The sequence below is a fragment of the Bradysia coprophila genome, unplaced genomic scaffold (assembly GCF_014529535.1).
Source record: "Bradysia coprophila strain Holo2 unplaced genomic scaffold, BU_Bcop_v1 contig_350, whole genome shotgun sequence".
Lineage (NCBI taxonomy): Eukaryota > Metazoa > Arthropoda > Insecta > Diptera > Sciaridae > Bradysia > Bradysia coprophila.
In genome coordinates, this window is record NW_023503608.1 from 9048673 (window position 1) to 9074839 (window position 26167).

At 36.5% G+C, this 26167-nt stretch overlaps 4 protein-coding genes across 10 annotated transcripts in view; 3 read left to right on the forward strand and 1 right to left on the reverse strand.

Moving 5' to 3' along the window:
• The window catches only part of LOC119080701 (ankyrin repeat domain-containing protein SOWAHB), an 86826-nt gene extending 75801 nt beyond the window's left edge, over positions 1-11025 (forward strand). For 2 of the 6 annotated variants that reach the window (XM_037189158.1, XM_037189156.1), the window contains exons 10-13: positions 3042-3131; positions 8436-8462; positions 10270-10481; positions 10547-11025. In XM_037189158.1, coding sequence (XP_037045053.1) covers positions 3042-3131; positions 8436-8462; positions 10270-10481; positions 10547-10780 — 563 coding nt within the window. In that variant the 3' untranslated portion in view covers positions 10781-11025. Of the gene's footprint in view, positions 1-3041; positions 3132-4658; positions 4711-8435; positions 8463-10269; positions 10482-10546 lie in introns of all 6 variants that reach the window. The other 4 variants (XR_005088368.1, XR_005088369.1, XM_037189159.1 and 1 more) reach the window with 4 other exon arrangements.
• A 2716-nt stretch (positions 11026-13741) lies between these two features.
• LOC119080708 (kelch domain-containing protein 4) lies at positions 13742-15621 on the forward strand. The gene is made up of 5 exons (XM_037189169.1): positions 13742-13942; positions 14009-14314; positions 14379-14799; positions 14858-15373; positions 15441-15621. The coding sequence occupies exons 1-5, from the start codon at positions 13829-13831 to the stop codon at positions 15602-15604; spliced, it is 1521 nt and encodes a 506-aa protein (XP_037045064.1). The 5' UTR covers positions 13742-13828; the 3' UTR covers positions 15605-15621.
• On the reverse strand, positions 15619-19380 carry LOC119080689. 2 transcript variants are annotated; one of them, XM_037189127.1, is made up of 4 exons: positions 19188-19380; positions 17975-18079; positions 17374-17914; positions 15619-17331 (listed from the first exon to the last, which is right to left on the reverse strand). In XM_037189127.1, the coding sequence occupies exons 2-4, from the start codon at positions 18064-18066 to the stop codon at positions 15931-15933; spliced, it is 2034 nt and encodes a 677-aa protein (XP_037045022.1). In that variant the 5' UTR covers positions 18067-18079; positions 19188-19380; the 3' UTR covers positions 15619-15930. The 2 variants fall into 2 exon arrangements, with proteins under 2 accessions (XP_037045022.1, XP_037045021.1); XM_037189126.1 differs by lacking the exon at positions 19188-19380 and having other exon boundaries at positions 17975-18081.
• A 1743-nt stretch (positions 19381-21123) lies between these two features.
• Positions 21124-25086, forward strand: LOC119080681 (melanotransferrin). The gene is made up of 8 exons (XM_037189114.1): positions 21124-21295; positions 21949-22379; positions 22450-22744; positions 22806-23461; positions 23532-24010; positions 24077-24264; positions 24331-24502; positions 24568-25086. The coding sequence occupies exons 1-8, from the start codon at positions 21220-21222 to the stop codon at positions 24791-24793; spliced, it is 2523 nt and encodes an 840-aa protein (XP_037045009.1). The 5' UTR covers positions 21124-21219; the 3' UTR covers positions 24794-25086.
• The last annotated feature ends 1081 nt before the right edge of the window (positions 25087-26167 follow it).

Here is a 26167-nt window from a genome sequence, read left to right on the forward strand (position 1 = left end):
ATTATGGATTGTTTTACTTTTAAATAGGTGCTAAAGTTGTTCACTTTACGTTAATGCACACACAAAGTTTTTCTTTACGACTGATACATCTTTTTATTAAATTTTACTTTTTGTTCATCGTTTTTATTCACATTTTTTAGTGATGTTTTTCAGTTCTGCAGTAAACATAATTAATTAATATTAGGTTTACCAGTAGTATAAATGATGAATTGACAATTTTATGGAAAATTTTCTTTACTCACACGGTGCGGTTGAATGAATTTTAACTGAGAATTTCGATGCACTTTTGATATTTTTGGATGTTATTAGTCAGATCGGAGTCCTGAACAAGGGTCCAAAATTTTTTTTGATTTTCATCCGTACCGTCGGTGACGTTGGTGCATAGCTCATCCTGTCTACAGAGAGAGTGGTGGAAAACTGGTTGTGGTTTCAACCGATAGTGCCTGAAATTCTTATAACAATTGTACATAAATTTGGTACTATAAGTGCAAGTGAAGCCGGCAGAGACACATTAAAGTTGAAAAAACGTGATTTTCAAACAGTCATAGAGGCGTGGATACTGATGAAGCTAATAAATTGTTCTAGTAGTAGAACACAACATTTCCTCTACCACTTACCAAAAAAATTATTTTTGGAGACCGCCTACGTAGAGGCCAACAGTAGCTCAAAGCTTTTCTTTCATTTTTGATAAAATTTGCAGGTTTCAGAGGCACCTGAGACGCACTTATTTAAAATTTTTGTAATTAAAGTGGTCAATTCTGAAATGCTGGAAATCTCAGCTGTCCATCGACACCATACATGCAATGACTCATGTCAACAGTGTCAATGTGTTGGGTGAATAAGTAAAATGTGTCCTTCTACAGCGAAATTTTGTGCATACTTTCAAATATCTATATAAATAGATAGACGGCTGAGACTTCCAGCATTTCAGAATTACCCATTTTATTTACAAAAATGTTTAATTAGTGCGTCTCAGGTGCCTCTGCAACTTGCAAATTTTACCAAATATGAGGGAAAAACTTTGAGCTACTGTCGGCCTCTATGTAGTTGGTCTTCAAAAATAATTTTTTGGTCATTGGTAGAGGAAATGTTGTTCTACTGTTAGAACTATTTATTATCTTCATCCCTCAAGTATCCACGTCTCTATGACTGTTTGAAAATCACGTTTTTTCAACTTTAGCGTGTCTCTGCCAGCTTCACTTGCACTTAGGGTATCAAATTTTTGTACAATTGTTATTAGAATTTCAGGCACTTTCGATTGAAACCACAACCAGTTTTCCACCACTTTCTCTGTAGACAAGATGGGCTATGCACCAATGTCACCGACGGTACGGATGAAAATCAAAAATTTTTGTGGAACTTTGTTCAGGGCTGACTAATAATATCCAAAGATATTAAAAATGCATCGAAATGCTCAGTTAAAATTCATTCAACCGCACCGTGCTCAGACTTCCACTTTTAATTATTAAAAAAGAGCATCACGAAATAATTGTCATTCAATCCACTATTTCTATTCTTGAAACTTGAATTTTGATATGAAGTCTATTACTTCATTAGGTTGAACATACATTTTGCTTTGTAAAAGAAAATTAGATAAGGCTCATCTATTAGTATTATTGTCATTGTCAATAACAGATGACTCGATCTGGCTGGATGCTTCTAATCTCCAAGATAGTAAAGCAAAATAAATTGTTTTCGGTAATATAATGTCGACGTCTATCTATAAATATAAAAAAAGGATAACTTGAGAGACAACTGAAAAAAGCGGGCATCATTTATGAACGATCTCTAAACGTTTATAGACGAAAAATAAAACGATAAAGAATTGTCAAGACCCGGTCAGGCTCGGAACAGGCCATTTCTAAACCTAACCTGAGCTGACATGAAAAATACCTGATTTGATCTGACTTGTATTAAATTTAAATTTTTTACAAAACTAAACCCTTTTTTTTCTAATATGGCAGGTACCGTGTCAGGTCAGGTTAGGGTAAGTTATTGTATTCGAATGTAAGCTCAGGTCAGGTCACTTCACTTTACTTTGGGTCAAATCAGGTTGACAGGATCTGTTCCCAGCCTTAAGTCCCACAAGGCGCTCTAGTAGCATATGATACTAAAGTGAGAGATCTTCCCAGTGATATCTTAGCGAATGTTTTGGCGATGTTCTCTTTTTTTAACAGAAAGAATGTGTTAAAGAGAAGAGAATTTTTTATAGTCTTTGAACTGCTAACTAAGAATGGATTTTCGTATTTCTGTTCATAAATATTCTAAACATATAGAAGCAAGTGGACGAGGACGATTCAAAACACTAAACTCTTTTCGTTTTTTTTTTTTCAAATGTAGCAAAGCAATTTGCATTTTAATTTAATTGGATCTTTATAAGGAATCCGTTCTCTCACTGTTGTACATTTGCCATTTCTAACAAGCAATTGAATTCCCGTCCTCTGTGTTCAATTAAAATTTTGTAGTTTAAATCGTTCGCCGTATTATCGATAGAAGCTGATAACACCCATTTTAAGTGTTTTGTAAACATCTCTAAATATATATTTCTGATTTCATGAATTCTTTTGATCGCCAATATATTGCCGCCGTTGTATGGTTTCTTATCGGCTGTCAATCAGTCAGTCAACTTTTAATAACAACCCATAAGTATGTTGGTTTTTAGCTTTTCAACACACACCATTTGACTGGAAATGAGCGATTTATTGGTTAAACTTCTTTACACATTTTTATGAGCTCAAGTTGTTTGATGTGTTTTCACATGATTTATTTACTTATAAACAGTGGAAAATCTGTTATCATATAAAATCACAAAGAAATTCTTTGTTTTGTTTTTACGATGCTTCCTTCCATTTGAATTTATTGAGCTTAAATGGCTTATCTATTGGAACGAAGTATTAACGACAATGGAATCATGAATAAATCAGAAATCATTTAAATTGCGTAATTGTGTTATCTAAAAAAAAATTGACTCACCAGACTGAACGGCATCAAATCAACACAACATCGACTAACATTTTTTATATTTTCTTTTCACTAAGCAGAAGCTGATCGTGATATATTAGATTGGAGTGGCAGAAAACCACTGGATTATCGCAAAATTCATACGACCGTATCAGCGTCAACATACAGCAGTGAGTATAATCTTCCATATAGCAACCATTCAACCACGACAATGCCATCACCAAAATTCAATTATGGCACGTTAAATAAATCTAAACGGCACAAACGTGCTGTTTCATCGACCGGACTGGTTCATCGGACCCAATCGATGTTAGGCATATCACAGCAACAGCCATCATCACCATCCAATTCCATTGCGTCAACGAACAACAATCCACCGCCGAATCGTAGCACATATTTTTCACCCGAACTAGGCGACGGCGGTGCACGACAACAAAAGAAATATCAAAGTTTTTCGTTCCGAAAGAAATTCGGGACGATTGGCCGCAAATTTGATAGATATGACAAAGATAGTGAATCAACAGCCTAGCTTAGCTATTGCATTTTTTCCACAAATAATTTATTTAACTTTTTCTTCAATTTTTTTTCATTTTATGCCAAACTGTATTCTATTTTCAAGCCATCACCGAATTGGGGACTCTTCTAGTTTTTCTTTTATCGTTTATTCGTATGCATGTGTATTTGTAGATGATTAGTGAAAACAATAAAATAAATTGGTGCGCAGCTATAAGACCCAGACTTCCTATTTTCGATAAACAAAATGAAGATGCATGCACTTCTATGCAAAATTTCCAATATTTTATGAGTCAAAATTTTCATCTTCATTTTGAGATGTGTGTTCGACAATGGGTCAGCAATTAGAATTAAAAAGTGAATTAAGTGGAGGGCAAAGTTTGATTCGTTTGTGTTATTGAGCACTTAGAATTTGGTAGTTATTATTATGCAGTATGCACCTGTTCTCATGGTCCCGGATTTTTAATTTCAATTGCTGGAACCAACAAAATATTTTGAACGACTTACTCTACCAAGGCGGAATACGAACAAAATAATATCAGTCAATGAAAAAGCTATCGATTGACTACTTACAGATTTACTATATTCATTAAATAAGCTAGCTTTTAAAGCACTAGAGCTTCCTGTTAAGTAGAGAACGGATAGATTGAAAAAGTGACCTGGTGGCACCTGTTGAAATCAATCAAAACTGTTCGTATCATACTGAACATTGTGCTGCACCGTTTTCACATTTGTTTAGCTGAGTGTATTACTGCCCTTGGAATTCTAGACTCAGTTGACCCAACTCAATCTGGTTTATTTTCACAAGGTGCCATCAGATTGAATACATTCTTTAGTGAGACTATGAGACAAGATGGCTTAATCGAATTAGGTTTTCAAGAATCGCAATTTACCGGTCCATTATTTAAAAACAAAATCGCACCGCTCGTACATTATTCACAAACACATTTTATGTTCATTCCATTCGTATAATATGCAGCCCGAACCATATATAAATATTATTGCATTCGAAAGCCTTCAAAAATATAAAAATGCCTTCGACTCAACTACTCTTTATCATGATAATTCGAAAAACAATTTAATTTAGACTACATAAGTTTACACATGTTAGCACATTTTAATTATAGATATTTCAATTTAATAAAAGAAAGTCATAAATATATTTCCATTGCACGCATCTACAGAAATACAGGCAATGAGATTGCAGGCAACTATTAGTGGCCAGTCTACATGGAGGCAAGTGTACTGGATTTAGTGGCATGCATGCGTTTATTTTGTTGTTCATTTATTACCTCTTTTTTTTAACTCTCTAATTATCGCGCATAAATGACCGAGCTTTTAAATTTAAATGCAACCCATAAATGTTAACAATGTTAAAAAATAATTTACATTTCGTTGAAGGAAAAAAAATGCTTTTCCCATTCATAAATTTGAATAACATTTCAAGAAAACAAAAAAATTATAGTCTTGCTTTTCCAGTTGCATAAACAATTAATTCAAGGTGCTTGAAAGCCGAATTAAACAAATATTTCAATAATTAGTATGTTCCAAAGTCATACGCATCATTACTTTGTTTACTGCACGCAAAGATTGGTTTGCAGTTTCTTTACATTCGATTTGTTTTCCATCTACAATTAACTGACAAATTATATATACATGGACGCTGAATTGTGAACATAAGAACAACGAAGATGTAACACTGTTAGAAACGACAAGCATATCGCAACAAAATCAGTTACTTCGTTCGTCAAAGAGGTCGCTTAGTGTTTGATACCAAATCTATTACTTCAATAGTTTTATCTTATATTTTGCTATATAAGAGAACACTAATCTTCACTTATTCTTGTCGTTGTTGTCTGTAACAGATGATTATTCGTTTCTATATCTTAAAATTTTTTCTGTCAGTTTTTGTTCTTCTGTCAGCTATTAGAGAGAAAATCTATTTTTTCTATAATTTGACTAATATCCATAATGGGCATGGAAATAATGTGGTATCCTGGTATCCAAGATACCGGGAAATTTTTGGGCGAAAGTATCGGAAATTTCCCCGTGAGTCCCTATCGCTGATAAAAATTCTGATTGAAATTTCCCGGTTACAAAAACCTATGAATTACTTAATGTATTTAAGACTATTAGACCAAAAACTATATTATTTCCGATACAAGTGTTATCAAAAGCAACTGCCTGTCCTTCATTTTTTTAGTTAATAGCTCTGAAAACAGAACCGGTCCAATTCCTCAAAATTTTAGCAATATCTCTAAGTTCCCCTATTAAACCGCGGAGCAGTTCAAGAAATTTAGCGACGTAATTTTAGACTTTGGACTTTATTTTAATAAACTGTTTACGATGAATTATACCGACGTAATTACTCGTCACCATTTATTCTTGTCTGAATTTTTGGGAGGACTTCCTCTGCTACAGTTTTGTCCGAATTTTGCGCAGAGCTTTCAACTATATCCAAAATAAATTAATTTTATAATTCAAATATTTACTGAAAAATTAAATTTGGGAATGTGTAGTGGGATCGGAATTTCCATTCTTTTTACTTTCGTTGCACAAAAGTATATAATATACTGACGACAACACCGTGGAAGAAATGCTAAAATACAAATTAAGATTTTTGTACAATTAGTTGTGTCATCCACACATCAAATAAATAATTCGCCCACAAAAATACCTCCTCACAAATTTCTCCTTAACATTTTTAATTTATGCCAAACTCTCTCTCAACATTTTGTTTGCAGCGAGTATGGATGTGAGTGAAAGAAAGAAAGAAAATCGTAATTGCGCGATGTGTATATTACCATGTGTACGACGTATATAACATATTTACATAAAATATTATTTAATTCGTGTAAATTTTCTTGTTTTACAATGTTCTGTAATTTAAGCGGAATTCGACCCTTATCGTGAATGTATCTTACACTGGTGTATACCATACACATAATATGTATAGACACAACATTATTATAATCGTTAGTTTACCTGAATTTATTAAAATAATACGAAGCGGGCTTGTTAAAATTCTTTCGTTAAAAATTATTATAATTTCTCTAAAATTATGTTCGAAAATACAATGTTATCATATCGGTGCTTCATGCTGTAAATTTTAAATTAACCAGTTAAAGGTGTCTATTGATAATATGAAGTTTATAGTATTCTCGTACTGATAGATCTTCAATGAAAACATAAGATTTAGACTCACAGTCAGTAAATATACAAAACATACTTGTGTTGCGCACCCATCATGCGTGTTTGTGTAATCGGAATTCTGACCAGCAGGTGAGAATTCATATTGAATCTTCGCTAAGCGGACAGTGTTGGGCCGGTCATTATTTTAATTATTCCCTAGCTAAATTACAAAACAGTGGACCATCTGCAAGTCCTCTGTTTTATATGCAAAACATTTCTAAGAAATATTCCGTTGAAATTATGGCAAAAATAAGTAACTGACTGGTATCATTGCTTATAAAATGTAAATAAAATGGAATTGATGAGCTACTAAACGGAACCATAAACGTGATTACAATCGTAAGTATTGTATTCGAATAATAACTCTCGTAAGATGTTGCTGGTTTCAATAAGTCCGTCTTGTAAGAGTCAGCCGAAAATGTGTTTTTTTTTGTAGCTTGTTCGTATGTTTTTCTATTTTTGTTTGTTTTACGTCCAAATATTTAGGGATATGTGAAGCTATGTCTGCTATAGTTGTAAGAGAATTGGCTTTATTTGTCTCTCTAAACTCTATCCAATAAACTTTCACCATAAGACTTATAGTTGGTATTGGGTATATCGTAATATACTAACTCGCTTTTAAACTTCCTCCCTTTGCATCTTGAACAATTTGTAAGTGAAACTAAATCTAATTAATAAAAGCTTTTCTGTCGCCTTATCTCTATGTTCCTCAATAGTTTCAGATAACTTTCGGATTCATCACAAGGTATTTAGGATGGATGAAAAATTTCGTTCATCTTGTATGTAATTTGTATGTACGAAATCTAGCGAATTGAACGATAATTTACGGGGAAAATGTCTGAAGAAAGTGAAAATAACAAAAACTTTGATCCGTCAATAAAGGACGACGAATTTGAATGTTATAGCTGACCGAATGAGTAGGCTGAAAGTGGCTTAAATCAGCAACAAATGCAAATGCTATTTAGTGCTATTTAATGACTCCTTTGACAAAATTTTGGTATCGAAAAATCGTGTGCGAGTTCACCTTTTACGTAGTTGAAAAAAGAGTTGTTTTAGCACCGTGTGCCAAATTACCCCACGCCATTTTTAGAGGCAACAATAATCGATACATTTGTAGCAAGTACTTCTAGATAACTTGTTAGAACATAGACTCGTGAGGTTTTACTCAGCCACAAAAGTATTTTAGAGCCAAGTTTCATGAAAGAAACGTAGATACAAAATCTGGAACTATGAGGAAACACTACTGGAAGAGAAAAGTGAAATTCGACATGTTTTTTGATTTGGGAGATGTTGTGGTCTGTAATTGATTCCACAAGAATTTCCTTGAGCAAATGAACATCTAGATTTTTATTTTCTAAAGTTTGTTACGCCCGCGTTTGCAACAAGTATGGAATACTGAAGTAAAAGATCTAAATTTTTATTTGTCAAACCAATTTTGTGTGAGATCATTTACAAGCCCCAAACTCCCAAAAACGGAAAACATGTAGAATTTCACTTTTCTATGTCAATATATGGTTGAAAATAAATAATAAGTGAAGTCGTTGGTAGGCTAATTAAGTTGTCGTTTATTTTACTTTTATTTTTTTGTTTTTAAAATTGATATTATATTTACAGCGTTTGCTTTCCAGCCATCCCATTAATTTTTATGTTTTTTCCTAACCATTTTTCTATGTTAAATGTTAACCAAATTGTTTTATATTTTTTGAAAATTTATTTAACGTGTGAGATTTTGTTTGAAATTAATAAATTTGCTAAATTTATTTTTGCAGAAATCAAAGCAAGGAAAAAGCAATCCGGTGAGTAACGGTTTCATACGATAAAAAAAATTCATTGCAACGAACTTACGGCACACATTTTCTTTTATTATTTATTACTATTTCATTTTCCTGATTTAAATTTAAATATCAATCAACATGCATCATCTTAATTCATTCTAAATTCTCATATTATTTTTAATTACTCGGTGCATATAACATTCGAAACAAACGAGTTATGATGTTGTGTGATGTATAGACGTATATCATATTAATAACTAACTACCTACCTAATATACTTATTCATAATTGTGTTTTGTTTTCACATTTCTATTTGTTTTGTTATTTCCATTTTTTTCCATCGTTTTTCTATAGTTTACATTTTTCACGCATAAATATTTCGAGTAATTTTTCATTGCGTTTGTTTATTGCCAGTTACACTTTTCAATTTGCATCTATTTTATGCATACGAAAATGGTAAATTAAAATTTATAAAAAAAAATCTGAAAGCAACTAATTATTTATTATACTTTACATTGTTGTTAAAAGACGATTTTTTCCTTTATTTTTCTTCTTTTTTTTGTGTTCGTTATTTATAACAGAGGTAGTTGTGCTTTTGAACCCATTTTTAATTGCATTTTGTTTTATTTATGTTGATTTATGTTGATATGATTATTAATAAAAATTAAATTGTTTAAAAATGTGCGGTGCAGTGTTGCCATTTTTTTTTTAAATTTCGCTTGTTGTGGTGTTATCTAAAAAAATACTAGAAAAATAAGAAGTGACAATTACAATCGAATTCTCTTAATTCATTTCAAGGCTGTAAACTTTGGCAAGGTCATGTAGATGCAGATAGGCGTGACACACCACGTTTCATACAAAAAATACAAAAAATTCACCACGCCATACAAATTCAATTTTGGTGAATTTGTTTGTATGGAAAAGGATTGTTTCCCCGTATCTAATAAAATGGTGATGATGGCGATCTGCGTGACCTCCCCAACGTTTACAGCCTTGATTCATTCGATTCATTCCACATGTTCGACATTTACGTAAGTCTGAATATTGCATGTGGAATGTATAACATGATGTTATTCACATCAATTGGATTGTAATCGTTGAAAATGTGAGCTCTTTATTTACGCCCCACTGTATGTTAGAAATCAAAAGTCCAAGTAATGTAATATTATCAGCGATACCTGGTCATGATCCTCGGAGCATTACTATTAATTTTGCCTTAGTATTATTTTGATTATTTCTATAACGCTGTACGTTTCCTTTATAAGTATTTCCATTAACTTAGTCTTATTGTCAAATAAATTCAATTCCAAAATTTTAGCCTGACCTCCATTTTAATTTTGGTTCCTTGTTTGTAGTCGGCAAGTATATCATAAGATTTCCACATGTTACGCACGGCTATTACAACGAGTTCAGAAATAAGCGACAAAACGCATGTTCAGAAAAATGAAGCAAGAGATTTGAAATCAGTCTCACTCGTAATTAGTTTTCACAATAATTTTTGCGATATAAGAAAAAGGGTCGAGTTTTACAAAACTTTTCAGACTTAATCATTACTAAGAAAGACATATCGGCTTTTAATACTACGCAGTAATTCGAAGATCATTTTTATAACGCTGATGCCATCTTCAATTGAATTATATCTTTCGAGTCCGATCAGCCATTTGCTCCTTGTAATGAAATCTAGTATATATTAGGTCACGAAAATCCATTCTCCTTGTTAACAGTCTGTAAGGGGACAAAGTGTTATCTCGATGTGATCTTACATGAAACTAACAAATAACTATTATTAGACGTTCAGAGAACTAAAACATCTGTTCAATAATTGCAGAAAAAGATTTGGGATTCCTTCGGATTGGTTCGCTGAACGTTCGAGTGAAACGAACGACGGAAGCATTCAGCAACTTCCTGGGTGTGGGCAGCAACCAGACTCGGATTCCGCCACCATACTTAAGGACTAGTGCACCATCATCCATGTCATATTTCGAAAAAGTTCACAAGAATTGGGGTTCGGCAGACAACATCATTCCTCATGGGAGAAACGTAAGTGGTCATCTTAATAATAATATGTATGAGTGTCAGTGTTAATTTTCTCCGGTTTTTCTCAGTCTAAGAAAATGGATTCTGCATCAATGCCACCACCTAAAATTGGCCCTGTAAAGAAACGTCGATCGAAGCGTGCGTTTGATGTTAATACCGGAGGTTATCGAAGCGTTCCGACCACTCCAAATCAACAGAGAGCAAAATCCGGTGTTCCAACTTTAATGGAGAATCCGAATAATCAATCAGAGTCGGAGTCTGATTCAGCATGTGGATTTGATTCGAACTGGAAAGATGGATAGTTTAAGAGAATCGTTTTTAGTGGATTTAAGTGATTAAAAGTCTTAAAGATTCAATTGTTTGTCATTAGTTAGTTTGAACTTGGTAGGATACATTCAGTCTGAATTGTTTGTAGGACTGCCAAATGATTAATGTTTGATGTACATTTCTATGTAGTTAAGTCGGTTCTCAAAATATTACTCGAGTATGTAAGGTTTATTAACAAGATAATGGAAGACAACCAGTGGTAATAAATTTTGTTTAACAAGTTGAACATTTTGTGTTTTGATAAGTTCTTGAACCCTTTGGAAATTCTTACGAAAAATAAGTCTCACCTACATACTAGCATGGTCATTCGGGTCTATGGTTATTTGTTTACCGAGTGAAGAAAATATGAATTTCCAACAAGAGCGACGTTTTGCTGATGTTAGTATTTCCTATTTTCTTCCAGTACAAGGCGCGGTTTAATGGAGTTTAATAAAACATGTCGTCGCAAATTTGATATTTATGCATATTCTGGGTCTGCTCGCAATCCTGGACAACATTCCACAAAAAAATTTGATTTTTAACCATCGGACCAAGACTCCCTAGAGTGCTCTGAAAGTGCGATAGAACTGATTGGAGTTGCAATCGATAGGGTATGGAATTCTGATAGTTACGGTATAAACAATTTGTTTAATTTTGTGCAAGGTAGACCGGTGGCGACTCGTTGAAGTTGAAAAGTGATGATTTTTGGAAGGTTCCACAGGCGGGATACTTGAGTCACAGAGGTGGTAATTAGTTGTGCTAGTAGATGGGCATTACCTGTACCATTATAAAAAAAACTTTTTGGAAACCGTCTATAGACAAGTTTACAGTGGTTCAAAATTTTTCTCAGCTATTTGGCCATACTTGTGAAACTCACCTAAGTTACATTAAAAATAATTTTTCGCCGCCAAACTGCTTGATTTTGGTATGCTGCTGGTCTAAGCTTTCCATCAACACCACATTTGCTATATCTCACTTCAACATTACCATTCTATTGAGTGCCTAAGAGAGGTTAGTCCATCTACGACGAAATTTTTGGTCAGCTTGAATGAAAAATAGTATATGCCACACGTAACAAAATGGTGCTTGTTTTTTTACCACCTGGGTCAAAAACCACATTTTGTTCCTAGTGACATAATATACTTTTTTCTTCCCTGTCAAAACAAGAGAGGAGAAAATGGACATTCTCTCTGTTATTTTAGCAACTCCCATTGTAAGTGCGCCAGCAATTCGAAATGGGAAGTGAGAAGAAGATAACTAACGCAGCGTTGGAATTATTATTTTTCGTTTAATTTTTCGGTGTCCACACATTCAATTTCAATTCAAAATTCAAATTCTGAGGCACACTTTCGGCGTGAACTTCGATCCCTTTGAAATAAGGAAAAGTTGTGTTCTGGCCATCGTAATAATATAGGGTAGATAAGTAATGTCAAAGCAACTTTATGCGGAAAGATCACATGGATGTCGCGCGAAATAATGTCATACAAATATTTGAAAATAATTGAAACTGCATTTCTCAATTTCTTTTTAGCCCCGTACGAAGTACAAAGGGGCTTATAGGATTACGATGCCGTGTGCAATTGATGGAATTCGAAGCAGACGGTAAGGGCAAAGTGTTTGCCTATGTTCATAGATGACGAATCCGCAATAAAAATTTTGTCTGTCCGTCTGTCCGTCACGTCGATATCTTGAGTAAATCAAATCCGATTTCAAAATTTTTTTTTCCCCTGAAAGATAGTCACTAAGTTTGAAGATGGGCATATTCGGGTCGGCCCTTCGTGAGTTAGGGTGAGTGATTTAAGGTCTTTTGGTGATATTTATGGCAAAACAAACGATGGAAATGTAAATGACATGGCAAATGATAGGTATTGTCAATACCAATCCAGGAAAAAAAGTTTTTTAAAATCGGGTGAGTGGACCGTGAGTTAGGGCCTTAGAAGTGAAATGCTACTAGGGCCCTATGTGTATTTTACATAGAACTCGAGTAAATTTCATTCGTTTTTCGTATTTTTTGTTTAATTTGGAAGGTAATCGAAGGCCGAATAGGATGTTTTTGAAAAAAAATTAATTTGGGTCCTTGGCCTAAGGCCGCTACTAGGGCCCTATGTGTATTTTACATATAACTCGAGTAAATTTCATCCGTCTTTCGTAATTTTTGTTTCATTTGGAAGGTAATCAAAGGCCGAATAGAATGTTGTTGAAAAAAAAAATTAAATCTGGGTCCTCGGACTAAGGCCGGTACTATGGCCCTATGTGTATTTTACATACAACTCGCGTAAATTTCATCCGTTTGTCGTAATTTTTGTTTAATTTAGAAGGTAATCGAAGGCCGAATAGAATGTAGTTGAAAAAAAAATTAAATTTGGGTCCTCGGACTAAGGCCGGTACTAGGGCCCTATGTGTATTTATACTCATTAAATTAAAATTTTAGGGCGATTTGAAATTTTTGTTTCATTTGAAAGGAACGTCGTACGGGGCTTCGTAATTGCGCTATGCGCAATTTCTAAGATGTACACATTCCATAATAACTCCCAAAGTAGGGTGACAGACGCACTAGGGTCACGTACGCAATAGATATACGGGTTTGTACGGGGCTCAGTCGCAGCAAACGCTCCGACTGTTCTGATGGCTCGTTTCTCTTCGTTTTGTGTTGTGATTCGTATTTTTTGCACTTGTATGTGCAATTTCCGAAATTTCGTTCTTCGTGTCTCATTATCTACAGTATATTATATCGATGGTTCTGACACACACAAATTAAATTGCATAACATGATTTTTCAATCTACTGCTCGTACTGGTCCTTATAAATGAAATATTTCTCCCGTCTTCAGTCTTGAACATCACTCAAGAGCAATGTTGAAACAAAAACCGCCGTTGTTTATTACAATGTATGAATTCCAAATGTTCACTTTTACAGTGTACCATAGATTGGTGTACTAAAAGTGGTGCTGACACTGACAGAATGTGTCATTCACATCACATCAAAACAACAACAGCCGGCACGTGGTAGTCTGAAATAGGTTGAAGCTAAATTAAATTGATAAAATGGGAAAGAAAGACAAAAATAAGAAAAAAGGAAAAGGCGCTGAGAAGACGGCATTAAAGACCGATAAAAAACTGGCAGCTAAGCAAAAGAAATTGCTGCAGAAAATCGGAGAGGTTAATATTGACTAGAACATGCATTTAACGAACCCACTTTTGATATTTACATTTCTTCCACCACAGGCGGATATTTCAGAAATGGTTGCAAAATTGGAAGCGGACGAGGCTCTGCGTAAAAGTGTTACCGAAACGATCGTTCCTCCACCCTCACCACGAAGTAATTTTTCATTGTGCGCCCATCCGGACAAGGAAGAACTCATTTTGTTTGGTGGCGAATTTTACAATGGTCAAACGCTGGCTGTTTACAATGACCTTGTCGTCTACAACATCTCGAAAAATGAATGGAAACAAGTGCAGACTCGAGCTGGTCCTGCTCCACGTTCCGCACATCAAATGGTTTCGGTAGCGAATGATGGTGGACAGCTTTGGGTAAGAGTTTACCTTCATAGGTTGTATGCCGGTGATTTAATGTTACTGTCAACTTCCCAACTAGTTATTTGGTGGTGAGCTGGCTAGTCCCAGTCAACTACAGTTCTATCACTACAAAGATCTGTGGGTCTATCGGCTAAATAGTAAGACATGGGACAAAATTGCAACCACAACTGGACCGAGTGCACGAAGTGGTCATCGCATGGTTGCCATTAAGAAAAAGTTGTTTGTCTTCGGAGGATTTTTTGATTCGAGCTTGTCATACAAATATTTCAACGATGTGTGGATGTTCGACTTGGAAACGTATCAATGGCAGGAAATAAATATAACTGGCACGATCAGACCCATACCAAGAAGTGCCGGCTGTATGGCAGCAACCAACGACGGAAAAATTTTGATTTGGGGTGGCTATTCAAAAACGAATGTCAAAAAGGAAGTCGATCGTGGAGTTACGCATGGTGACATGTTTTGTCTAGCACCAGAGAGTAAGACTTCTACTTTGAACGCCATTAGTCCTGGCATTTAAAAAAATCTATTTTCTAGAGAGCGATCCAAAGACCTGGAAGTGGACATCGGTTAAGCCTGGTGGCTTTAAACCTGTTCCCCGCAGTGGTGTAAATGTTGCAGTCGCTCCCAACGGTAAAGCCTACATATTCGGAGGTGTTTTGGACGTAGATGAGGACGAGGAAAATTTATCCGGAAATTTTAGCAATGAAATGCATTCGATTGATTTAGCGTCGTTTGCATGGCGTCAGATCGAACTCAGCGGAAAGAAGGATAAGAAGAAGTCGAAAAAGGGTGAAAAAGACGTGGAAATGGAATCGGTGGAGGAGAAAAGTGAAGTTGCAACTGTGTCATCAGATGGTGTATTCACAATGGTTGTCGGTGGTTCAGTAGACAAATCAGCTACAGTGAGTAAAATCGACGTGAACACTTGTAACACTCCATCACCTCGAATGAAGCCTGGTCTGGTCGTGTGCAAAGGAACACTGTACTTATATGGCGGTGTTTTCGAGGATGGTGACAAACAGTACACTTTGTCGGATTTCTATTCGATTGGTAAATATTTTCGAACATGCTTGCGAACGATTTAATTTATTTTCTCTTATTGAATCCACAACCACAGATCTTCACAAGTTGGACGAATGGAAGACAATAATTGGACATGATAAAAATGCGCATGAGTGGATGGACTCAAGCAGTGAAGGATCGTCGGACGAAGACAGCGATGATGATGACGACGAAGAGGATGATGACAGTGATGATTCGGATGAAATGGACACTGATTAAAATATTCAAAAATGCAAGTGAATCGGCCTTTTATTAACATAAAGATGGCGGCCAGTGTTGGCAACCAAGAACGCACATCATAAGGAACCATTCAAGTAGTGCGCACGCTAAAAAAAAGACGATTTTTAGACCCACTCACTTACGCACGCACGAGGTGAAAAATGTTAAAAATGTTTGAAGTTCGCTCTAGTCTTAACCCCTTTCCCTCATGACAACGTGTGTACTATTTGAATGACCCCTAAGCTCACGTTTAAGTCCTATTCCAAAATTTTAACAGTTTGCTATGCGACTACATTTTATTTAACGTTGGATGTGTCGATGAGTCCTCATTTTATACTTTCCCACACATAAATGTCGTGGAGCAGTCGAAGTCCTTTCCATATTCTACCAAGTTTCCCGTATTCGAATGCGATTTCGTATTTCGTTGATCGAGTGCGCCAATCATCTTCTCCGTATTTACGGTTTCGCTTATCGTGAACATCTTCAAATAATCGCAGTGCCTCCGAGTGCCTTCCCAGTCTACTCAATTCCGTTGCTATCGCAGATTTATGTTCGCACTCGATTGTGCACACAGCGTTACTTCCGTAAATAATTTTTTCCGTTTCATAAATTCTTTCGAACGTTTGGAAGGCCTCGGTGTGTTTGCGTGAATCGATGTAGACAGAAGCTAATTCAAACATAATTTCCAGTGTATGTCCATTACAATGACCGAGGAACTGATTTTGTGATTTCAACGTTCTTTCGTACCACTCGCTAGCTGCACTTAAATTTTGTAGTATTTTGTATGTATGAGCAATACGAAGTTGTGTATCGCGAGTGTCTGCGTCTAAATCGCTGAATCGACTTTTTTGTCTGCTGTAAATTCCAAGATACATCGACAGAGCCTCGTCGTATGCCTTTGTCATCATGTAAGCGTACGCAACATTGTAGTGTATTCGGAGTAGATCTCTGTCATGCTCTTCCAAAATTTTACCCAAAGCATCCACGAGCATGCATCCGAATTCTTTTAGTTTGTCTGAATAGCAACAATTCGTTAGTTCCTTCAAATGATTGATAGGAACGCGCGCCAATAATTCAATAAAATTGGGTAGCTTCGATGCATTCGAGAGAACAGAAATGTAGTGAGAGTGGCACTGAAATGCTTTTTTCGTTGCCATTAAATTTTCCATCAGTTGAAGAGCATCCATAAGAATCGTCTGATCGTCGTTCAATGCTTTCAACTTCAATTTCGTCACTAGTTGCACTAAGGAGTTCATGCGGAACATTTCCCCTTCCACACCATCGACCATGCTGTGCTTCACAAGAAGCTCGACAGCCGAGCGAACGTACTTTTCGAATTCATCACTGATGGGCGAAGTTTCGGCGTTGCGAGAAAGCTGAAAAAAGATATTCATTTCGATGCTGTCGACGCCGAGGTAGGCAGAAATCCTAAAAATTCTAAGCGCTAACTTTCCATCGTCCGGGTCTTCTCCGATTGTATCGATACTACTGTCCCACGTGGTGAACGTAGTTTTGCCGTACGAACCGATAGAAAATTCGTCGAAAACTGTCGAACTTAACAGGTCGATTGTCTGACGATTGTAGTCATTGATGAACCGGGTAATTGTGTACCTATTGTCTCTTTTTCGATTTTCGCTTATCACAGTAGTTGCTTGTCGTAACGCAAGTGGAAAATATTGAAATGTCTTTACCAGTAGTTGAATTGCTTCGCTAGTCCAGTCGTCATTAGAAAGATGTAAGGCTTTTTGGAGCCTCCAACGATGGTGTTGGGCAAATTTCTCCTTCAACATTGCACCAGCGAATTCGATTGACTCGATGTGGTTCCATCCCTTCAGAGGAATAACATCAATTCCTGGAGGCCAACGTTGATTGCGTGATGTTATCAGAATGTGTAAGTTTTCAGTTTTTGGTGGTGCTACAGCCAACAGTGACTTTATACTTTTGTACGAACAAACGTTATCGTAGATGAAAAGAGTCTTCGCCATGTGGCAGAGTCTGTTGACAACTTGCTCCACGATGAGTTCATAGTCGTTTACACCAGTTTTCGGCAAACGCAACGTCTTTTCGGATAAATCTTTGAACGATTCTTTCACCTTGCTCCCATCGATCCAAATCACATTTCCGTATCGCGACCGATTTTCCGCAATGAATTTCCTTATCAATTGCGTTTTACCAATGCCACCCATGCCGCACACCACAACAGTTTCCGCATTCAGTTGATCTAATTCTAGGTGTCGTCCAGTGAAATTTGTTTCTGGTTTGACAACACCAAAGTTTATGCCGTTCGGAATCGGATCGGGCTCGGGAGCACTAAAATTGTAAGTAACGGAAATAACATTTCCTTTAACAATGCAGAACTAGGTGTCGTACCTAATATTTATGGTGGTGGTGGCATTCAAATTCCCCTCGACAACTTTCGCATTGACCGAAGTACCTTGGTTATGGAACGAGATTTGATCCATTGCTTACGTAAAACTTAACCGGTTTTTATTATTTTTTATTATTTAAGAGTCATATCGCCAAGACTTCAGGTGATTTTTTTAACTTTGGGAACAAGCCGACTCCGATTTTAATGAGTGATAGCTCGTTGGATTCGTCTTTCAATTCTAGAAAACACGTATCTTTTACTTTTTCTAAAAAAAAATTGTTTTCTGTTTGTTTTCAGTTTTTCAATCGAACCAATATTTGCTACGTGACAGGAGTTTGGCAAACCGTTTGCTCCCACTTGATCGTATCGTTTTTCCAAACTTCTGTCGCGTAGCAAATATTGGTCCGATTGAAAAACTGATTACTGTTCCGGAGTCCTGAGGTCATTTGCTATACGCTAACACTTTATTTGACTAAAATCCTCCGAGAAAAATTTTATAATTTTTCTTTTGATATTACTAACATTGGATCTGATATATTCGTGACATATCGAAGCGTTTTTCTATTGATAAGGTAAAAGAATAGTAGACGATAAAGAATGACTGCCATAGTACCGTTCCAGATGCTGTTCCAGCTGTAGAGCCCCCGGAAAGAAGAAAAAAATCTGCATTTTGGCACCAACTTTTTTTCCAACACTTCTGTAGGCTTGCAGCACAAAAGTACTGGGCTCATTTATGTGTGGAACGATAGTGGGTGAGGCCAGCTACAACACCCCATACTTAGTTCCGTGGAACAACGAAGCTGCAGAGAAGCAGTACTCTCCGAACATTCACTATATTTTAAGTCATAGCTCTCGTGGATCAACTAGCACCAAGCAGTGCGTATACTCTATCTGTAGGTCTTTCCAAGGCCGACAATCGCACAACATTACAAGAATTTAAAATAATTTTTTCTTGAGTTATTGCCGAAAAACTGTTTTCGGTACCCTCTGACATGTGATCACTTTTGAACACTTTTCACAGAAAACAAATTTTTTTTAGAAAAAGTAAAAGATACGTGTTTCCTAGAATTGAAAGACGAATCCAACGAGCTATCACTCATTAAAATTGGAGTCGGCTTGTTCCCCAATCACCTGAAGTCTTGGCGATATGACTCTTAATATTCGTTTATTATCATTCCAAAAAAAAAACAATATGCGTGGAATACAAAATCGTACACCGTACACCAAAGGGACCATTTGTCGGCCAAAGTATCCCTCGAAACGAATATCCGTTTAAATTTATTTTTGGTGCTCTGAGAACTAAACTAACTACATTTAACGAATAAGTATTCAACGAATATAAACCGAAAACGAATAGAAAAATTTACTTTTTCGAAAGACTTAAAATAATAATTTTATCTTCGTTATCATCGGCCAATTTCGTTGTGAATGTCATAAGTAAACATATGGTTTTAAAAATGTACGCATCCAATTACGCAAGAACCCACCTTGGGGCGGTGTTATATATATTACACACTTGTCACGAAGAAGTCGAGGCTTGCCGAGACTGATAGTGACAAGTGTGTACTCTATTTTATCACATAAGCGAAAATGAGACAACAACATAGAACTGAATTGCAATTTTTGAATTATTCTTCTAGGTAAGTAATTTTGACATCCGAACACCGTGCATAGGTGATAATAGTAGATTATTCACCTCTGTTCACATGTTTATATAGGCACTTGGGAAGTTATTGCATGAGCCGAAGGCGAATGTTATAACCCCAAGTGTCTAAATAAACATTTGGACAGAGGTGAATACGCTATTTTATCTACCGACGGCGAAATAATAGCACTTTTTCACTGCTATTATTTCACCTAGGTAGATAAAGATATAAAATGACTGTATGTTTGTCTGTTTCTTAATTTTTTACCGTCAAAATAGAATTTGGATCGTGGTATGTTTGGAATGGCCCAAAGGCTTTATACCAGGCAAAAGATCAACATTTTTTTTTCAATCAAAAACGGTCCCTAACATTCGACTTTTTCAAAATTGTTCATACAAAGGTATAGAGCCTTTCTTTGCCTAGAATCATGGCATAAGCAGAAATCAGCAATAAACATCATTGTTCAAAGAGTATAACAACTTCCTATAAACATGAAAGTGCATTGTGAATACGCAACAATAACGGTATTTGCAAACGTAAGTTTCATGCATGTGACCTTCTGAAACCTAGAGAAATTTTGATCCGATTTTATTTAGAATTAGAATAGTATACATTACGTCCGTGTTTAGAGGTTTAGAGGTTATTTTGCCGAGAGGGAGCAGATGAAGAAAAGGGCTATAATCACTCGTGGTAATTTTTGAAATTCTTCAAAGATGATGAAACAAAATTGTTGCTTACAGGCCTCATTTTATTTTTTATCAACGAGCCACATGATTCTAAGCAAAAAATTGTTGTACGGCATGCCTCTGAAAATAGGTTGGTATTTTTTATAAAGAGCCAATTTGAAGCACAGAATTGCAAACAAAATTGGCGTGAACTTATCACATACGGCTATCCATCTGTTACCAATAACGACGACAAAAATAATGACAAGCCCTTGGTAATATGGTCATTTATATAATAAAATGCAATGTAAAAAATGGAAGTACAAGATTGGAAATCAACCGTAAAAAAATGCTTTAATCGATGGATGTAATAGACCGGATAATACAGGTCAGATGCTTGCCGTCTGTTACAGTTTAAAAAAAAATGGGAAAATAAGGTCAATTTTGAGGAAAGTCGGGAAAATGTAGGAAAATGTTTTTCCGAAAATGGTTCCTGATACTAGTTACAGTTTCATAACTTCTGATTGCGAAATTAAAATTTTCACTAACTGGTGGAACATCCAAAATTTTACCTTCTAGATTCAGGCAAAAAGCTATGTATAAGCTAACTGAGATATGTACAAGTCATACATTTATTAGTAGTACCAAAAAAATTAAAGTTAGACCTCTTGTGTGGATGTTATGGTTCAGAATCGTGCAATTTTGAAAAGACTGCATGCATTTCGGCTGAAAGTAAAACCATTTTTAAAGTGCCGCGCATTTTTTAAATCAAACCGCAACTTTTACACCGCTTCATTTTTAGAACAATCGAACCGCATCAACCTATCAACGAACACGAAGAACTGACATTTCTGAAACTACCAATGGGCGTGAACAGTATCTGTTGTGTTTTGTTTTAATTATTTTCGATTTTTTGTTAAATTCTATGTGACTAAAATGGTTCGCAATATTCTACAACTATGTGCCTTAAGTGTTATAATATTAATTGCGAGCCTTCAACGAACTGCTAACGGTTAGTGTACAAATAAACCAAAAAATAACAGAAAAAACACAGCATTTTGGGCGAGGCTGATTTGTCATTAACAATATTTTTGTTGAAATTTGTATTTACGGCGCGTGGCTACAATCTTGCTAATCTTGGTGGAATATGGAAACTTATTGATGTGAATTGATTTGCAGAAATTTCTTTGACCATTTGTCCATTACCATATAGTCTTAACAAGCCCATTAAATATTTCAAATTCAACAAGTGACATTTAACTCGCTAACTGTCTGTGGAAAGCAAACAACATCCTCGCCTAATTCACACTTGATGTGTTCAAATTGCGGATTTGCCGGAAACCGAATTTTGTGCAATTGTTTTGATTCTAGAGTTCACACTGCACACTTCTAGGAGTAGAAAAATGTTTGAAAAAATTCGATGGATCTTAGGAGAATAAACTTAGGCCCCAACGTAAAATCAGTAAATTCGGCTGACCTTAACATCCTTTATATCGTTTGTCGTTGCCCAAATCTTATATCAAAATAGAGGGATCAAGTTCTGATCTTTCTTAAGCTCGAATTGTTCATGTTGAGCTGTCTTCTGTTCCTACCAATTTAAAGTGTCACGTAAATACAAAGATGACGATGCGATCTTCAAATGTTTCATTCTTTAAATCTTTCCAGCTCAATACTATGAAGTACAGAGAACACAATTAGACCGCCTTGTCTGGTGTAACACCATATTAGCCGAACAGTACAAATGTCAGAATTTTACGGCAGCATTAGAAAGAGATCGGGCACTGTTCGATGACCTGTACTTTAATGTGTCTTGTCATTACGGATTTAATACCGAAGAATGCATTCAGCTGATTGATTCGGAAAAGGCTCATATGATGTCCCTGGATGCTGGTGAAGTATTTATTGCCGGCCGTTATAACTCGTTGATTCCAATTATGCAAGAAGCATTTGACGGCGGCTTTACCAATTACTATGCGGTGGCCGTGGTGAAACAGGGAACGATTCCAGAGGTGACGTCGATACGTGATCTGCGAGGAAAGAAAGCCTGTTTCTCGGAAGTGGGAAGTCAGGCTGGTTGGACAATTCCGATTTACACGGTGAGAATTTGAAATTTTCTCGAAATTTCAATTTAGAATTACTCGCAAATGTTTCCCGTTTGTTCATTAGCTACAAAAAGAGGCTGGTATGGAAATCGTTGATTGCAACAATCACGTCAAATCGGCTATCAACTTCTTTGGCAAATCATGTGCTGTAAATTCCCTGACAAACAAATACAATCCAATCGGTGACAATTCCGATCGATTGTGCGCACTCTGTACGGGAAAAGTACCGGGAGGAAAATGTACACCAGACGATCCATATGCTGGCTTCGAAGGGGCTTTCCGTTGTCTGCTCGAAGCGGGTGATGTGGCATTTTTGAAGCATACTACTGTGAATGAAATGGTCGACAGCAAACAATTCAGTAAGTCTTGTTGACTGATATAGTCGAAGCTCATAAAAATCATTCCCAATTTGTTCAACAGAGTCTGTGACAGCTGATCGCTTCGAACTACTTTGTATCGATGGACAACGTCGTCCGCTTTCAGAATATCGACAATGCAACTGGGGCCTAGTTCCATCGCATGCTTTGGTCACTTCGTCGGCTCGTACTGCTGACGAACGAAAACGGTACCAACAGTTTTTGATCAAAGCCGTTAACCTTTACTCGTCCAAATCGATTTCAAACGCAACAAATGCCTTGAATGAAAAACGCTACGACGGATTCAACACATTCGATCGAAACAGTGACGACAAATACTACGATCGAACTCAGTTCAGAGATTTCGCCAATCCATCGTTTGATCGCGATCGAATTGATCATTTAAACAGCAATCGATACAACGGCCTCGCTAACGTGGACAGTGCATTCGGACCGGAAAGAAATTTCACCGATGGAAATGACACTCAACTGTATGAGAAATTCGAATTGTTCGAGTCGAAACGGTACGGCGGACGTTTGAATCTTATGTTCCAAGATGCTGCCAGAAATTTAGTTCCAATCAAGGAGGAAGATCAAAGTTTTGGTGGATATTTGGGACAATCATTGGGTCAGATTTTGGAGGTTCGCCAATGTCCAGTGGGAAGAATGACTTTGTGCGTTACATCGGATCCGGAATTGGAAAAATGTGTTAAGATGCGGGTAAGTCTACCTACAACGACGATTCCTCTATTATGTAGCGATCTATACTATTCCCATTTACAATTCGCAGACCGCTTTGAAAGCTCAACTCATCAAGCCAGAAATGAACTGCTACAAAGCACACTCTCACATAAATTGTATGCAAGCCATCCAGTCTGGAGTGGCCGATGTAACTGTACTCGATGCCAGTGATGTGTACACTGCCGGACTTCGACACGATTTGATTCCGTTCATATCGGAAATTTACAATTTGGGTGAGCCGGAATATTACGTGGTGGCTTTGGCGAAAGAAGAAGATCCGGATACAGAGCTGACGTACCTGAAAGGAAAATACACCTGCCATTCGGGCATAAATACAGCAGCTGGATGGGTTTATCCATTGGCCTATCTCATCTCAAACGGTTGGATTCGTCCGTACGGGTGTGATAGTATTCGTGCGGCAGCTGAATATTTTACAAAATCCTGCGTTCCGGGTGCAATTAGCACAGAATATAATACTGGTGTGCCTTACGATAATATGTGTGATTTGTGTCATGGTGCTAGTTACAGGTGAGTGACTTGAGTTGTTGTTAAACATTCACATCTAAAACGAAACCATATTTGTGTAATGAACAGATATTGTCGCCGTGATGCTTCCGAAGACTACTATGGTCATACTGGTGCATTCCGCTGTCTGGTTGAAGGTGGCGGTCATGTGGCATTCGTTAAGCATACCACCGTCAGCGAAAATACAGGAGGAAAACGACGTGAATGGTGGGCACGGAACACATTGAACGATGACTTTGAATTGTTATGTCCCGACGGTATGACGCATTGTTTTTTACGAAATCCTTTTTGACATTTTTTCACAAAATCTGTGTCAATTATAGGCACTCGAGCCGACCTTAAAGACTTCAAGACATGCAACTTGGGAAAAGTGAAGGCTAATGCCATTGTAACACGAGGAGGGCTGGGATATAATGGAACGCAGATTAATGCTTACATTAACCTGTTCACTTATGCCCAGCAGTATTACGGACGCAAAGAACTGGACTCTTTTGGGTAATTATTCAATGTTATGATGCATTAGAGTTTCTCAAATGACCGGTCATATTCCTACTATACAGGTTCAGCATGTTCTACTCACTTCCGCCATATCATGATCTGATCTTCCAAGATGCAACTCGACAGCTGCAAATGATTCCGCCAGAGAAGCGACGATATGACTTGTACTTGGGAGGCGATTTTATGCGAGCTCGTCGCATTACTGACTGTGAATCAGGAGCTGAACGTTTGAAATTTAGTTTAGTTGTCGTTATGATTGTAGCATCTGCGATGTATGTGTTCGTTTGATTGAGATTTGAATGCCTGAAGCTTTACCTTAATAAGATAAAGTTATTGCACAAATTAGATTTTTTTTGTAAGCAAATAAGTTTTTTGTCAACTCATGCCGTGAATCTCGACAAGAAAATGATGATAAAAATTTTGTGGATCATTGTATCCCATCGAAATGTAAGCCGTCCATTTTTAGTTTTACATTTTTTTTTATTATAAAGCAATTTTCCGTCCAATTCCATTTTGTATATAGATTTTATGTACTTTCACAATGAAAATAAAACAAACGAGAAAAAAAAAACATTCCAAAACAATTGCCTGTGTTTTTTCTTCGTCCATTCGAAGAGCGGATTTCTTAAATCTGTGGACAGTGCGACAATAACACCTCGCATCACAATGTAAATTGATGACCGCAAATATTTTCGTTTGTTATGTAGATGTTTGGATGCTCTTTCCATGGCCGGTGTGGTCTCTAACGCTAACAATACGTAACAGTAGTTACCTGCATTACCACAAAAAAATGTTCTTTTCATGGTAGCGACGCAAAAATTTCGAAAATCCTTATTTTGTCCACCATGAAGCGTCGTGAAAGTGGCGTTTTGTTGTCATTCTGGAGTCATTTAAGGTGAGAAAATAATCATTTTCTACCTTAAAATGACCAGTTAGCAATTTTGGGTGAGAAAATGTTATTTTTCGCCTATATACCAAAACGCGCTCTTGATGTTATTTCCTTCAAAGTAGACAAAAATGCGGATTTTTGCAAAACGCAAGCATGAGAAACGTTGTGTTCACCACGGGGAGAAATGGAAAATTCCACCTTGAGTTCTTGGTAGAATTTTCTACTTTCTCCCCTCGGTTAACAAATAACTATTTTATCGTTCTGGAAAACATTTAACAATATGCAGTGAATGGTCGAGCAAAGTTCCGTTTGTTGTTTGATCGGGACTTCATAATTTAAGCAATTCGTACTATGTTTCTGCCACACTTCAGGCTCTCTTCCACCATTCGCTAATTGGCCTGTAAATCACCGCATTCATTAATGGGCCATTTGCTAGAAGTCTTCAAAACAGAGAGTGCAACCAAATCGCTTCGTCAAGCAATATTCCGATCCACTTCCGGATATACTGTTCAAAAAAGTGTACAACAGGATGCAAATGAGTTTCCGTGGCAGCATTTCCTGTTACAGACGGCTGTCATCTGTTATCGACAACGACAGCAAGAATAAACGACAATCTCTGACTGATGAGTTCTTATATAGCAAAAAGCATGTTCAAAACAAATGAAGTAAAAGATTTCTGAAATCAATATCAGAAAATCTTTGATCAAATGAAGTAATAGTTTGAATAGTAGAACTGTTAATATGCTTGCCGTCTGTGACAAGTTAAAAAGGAA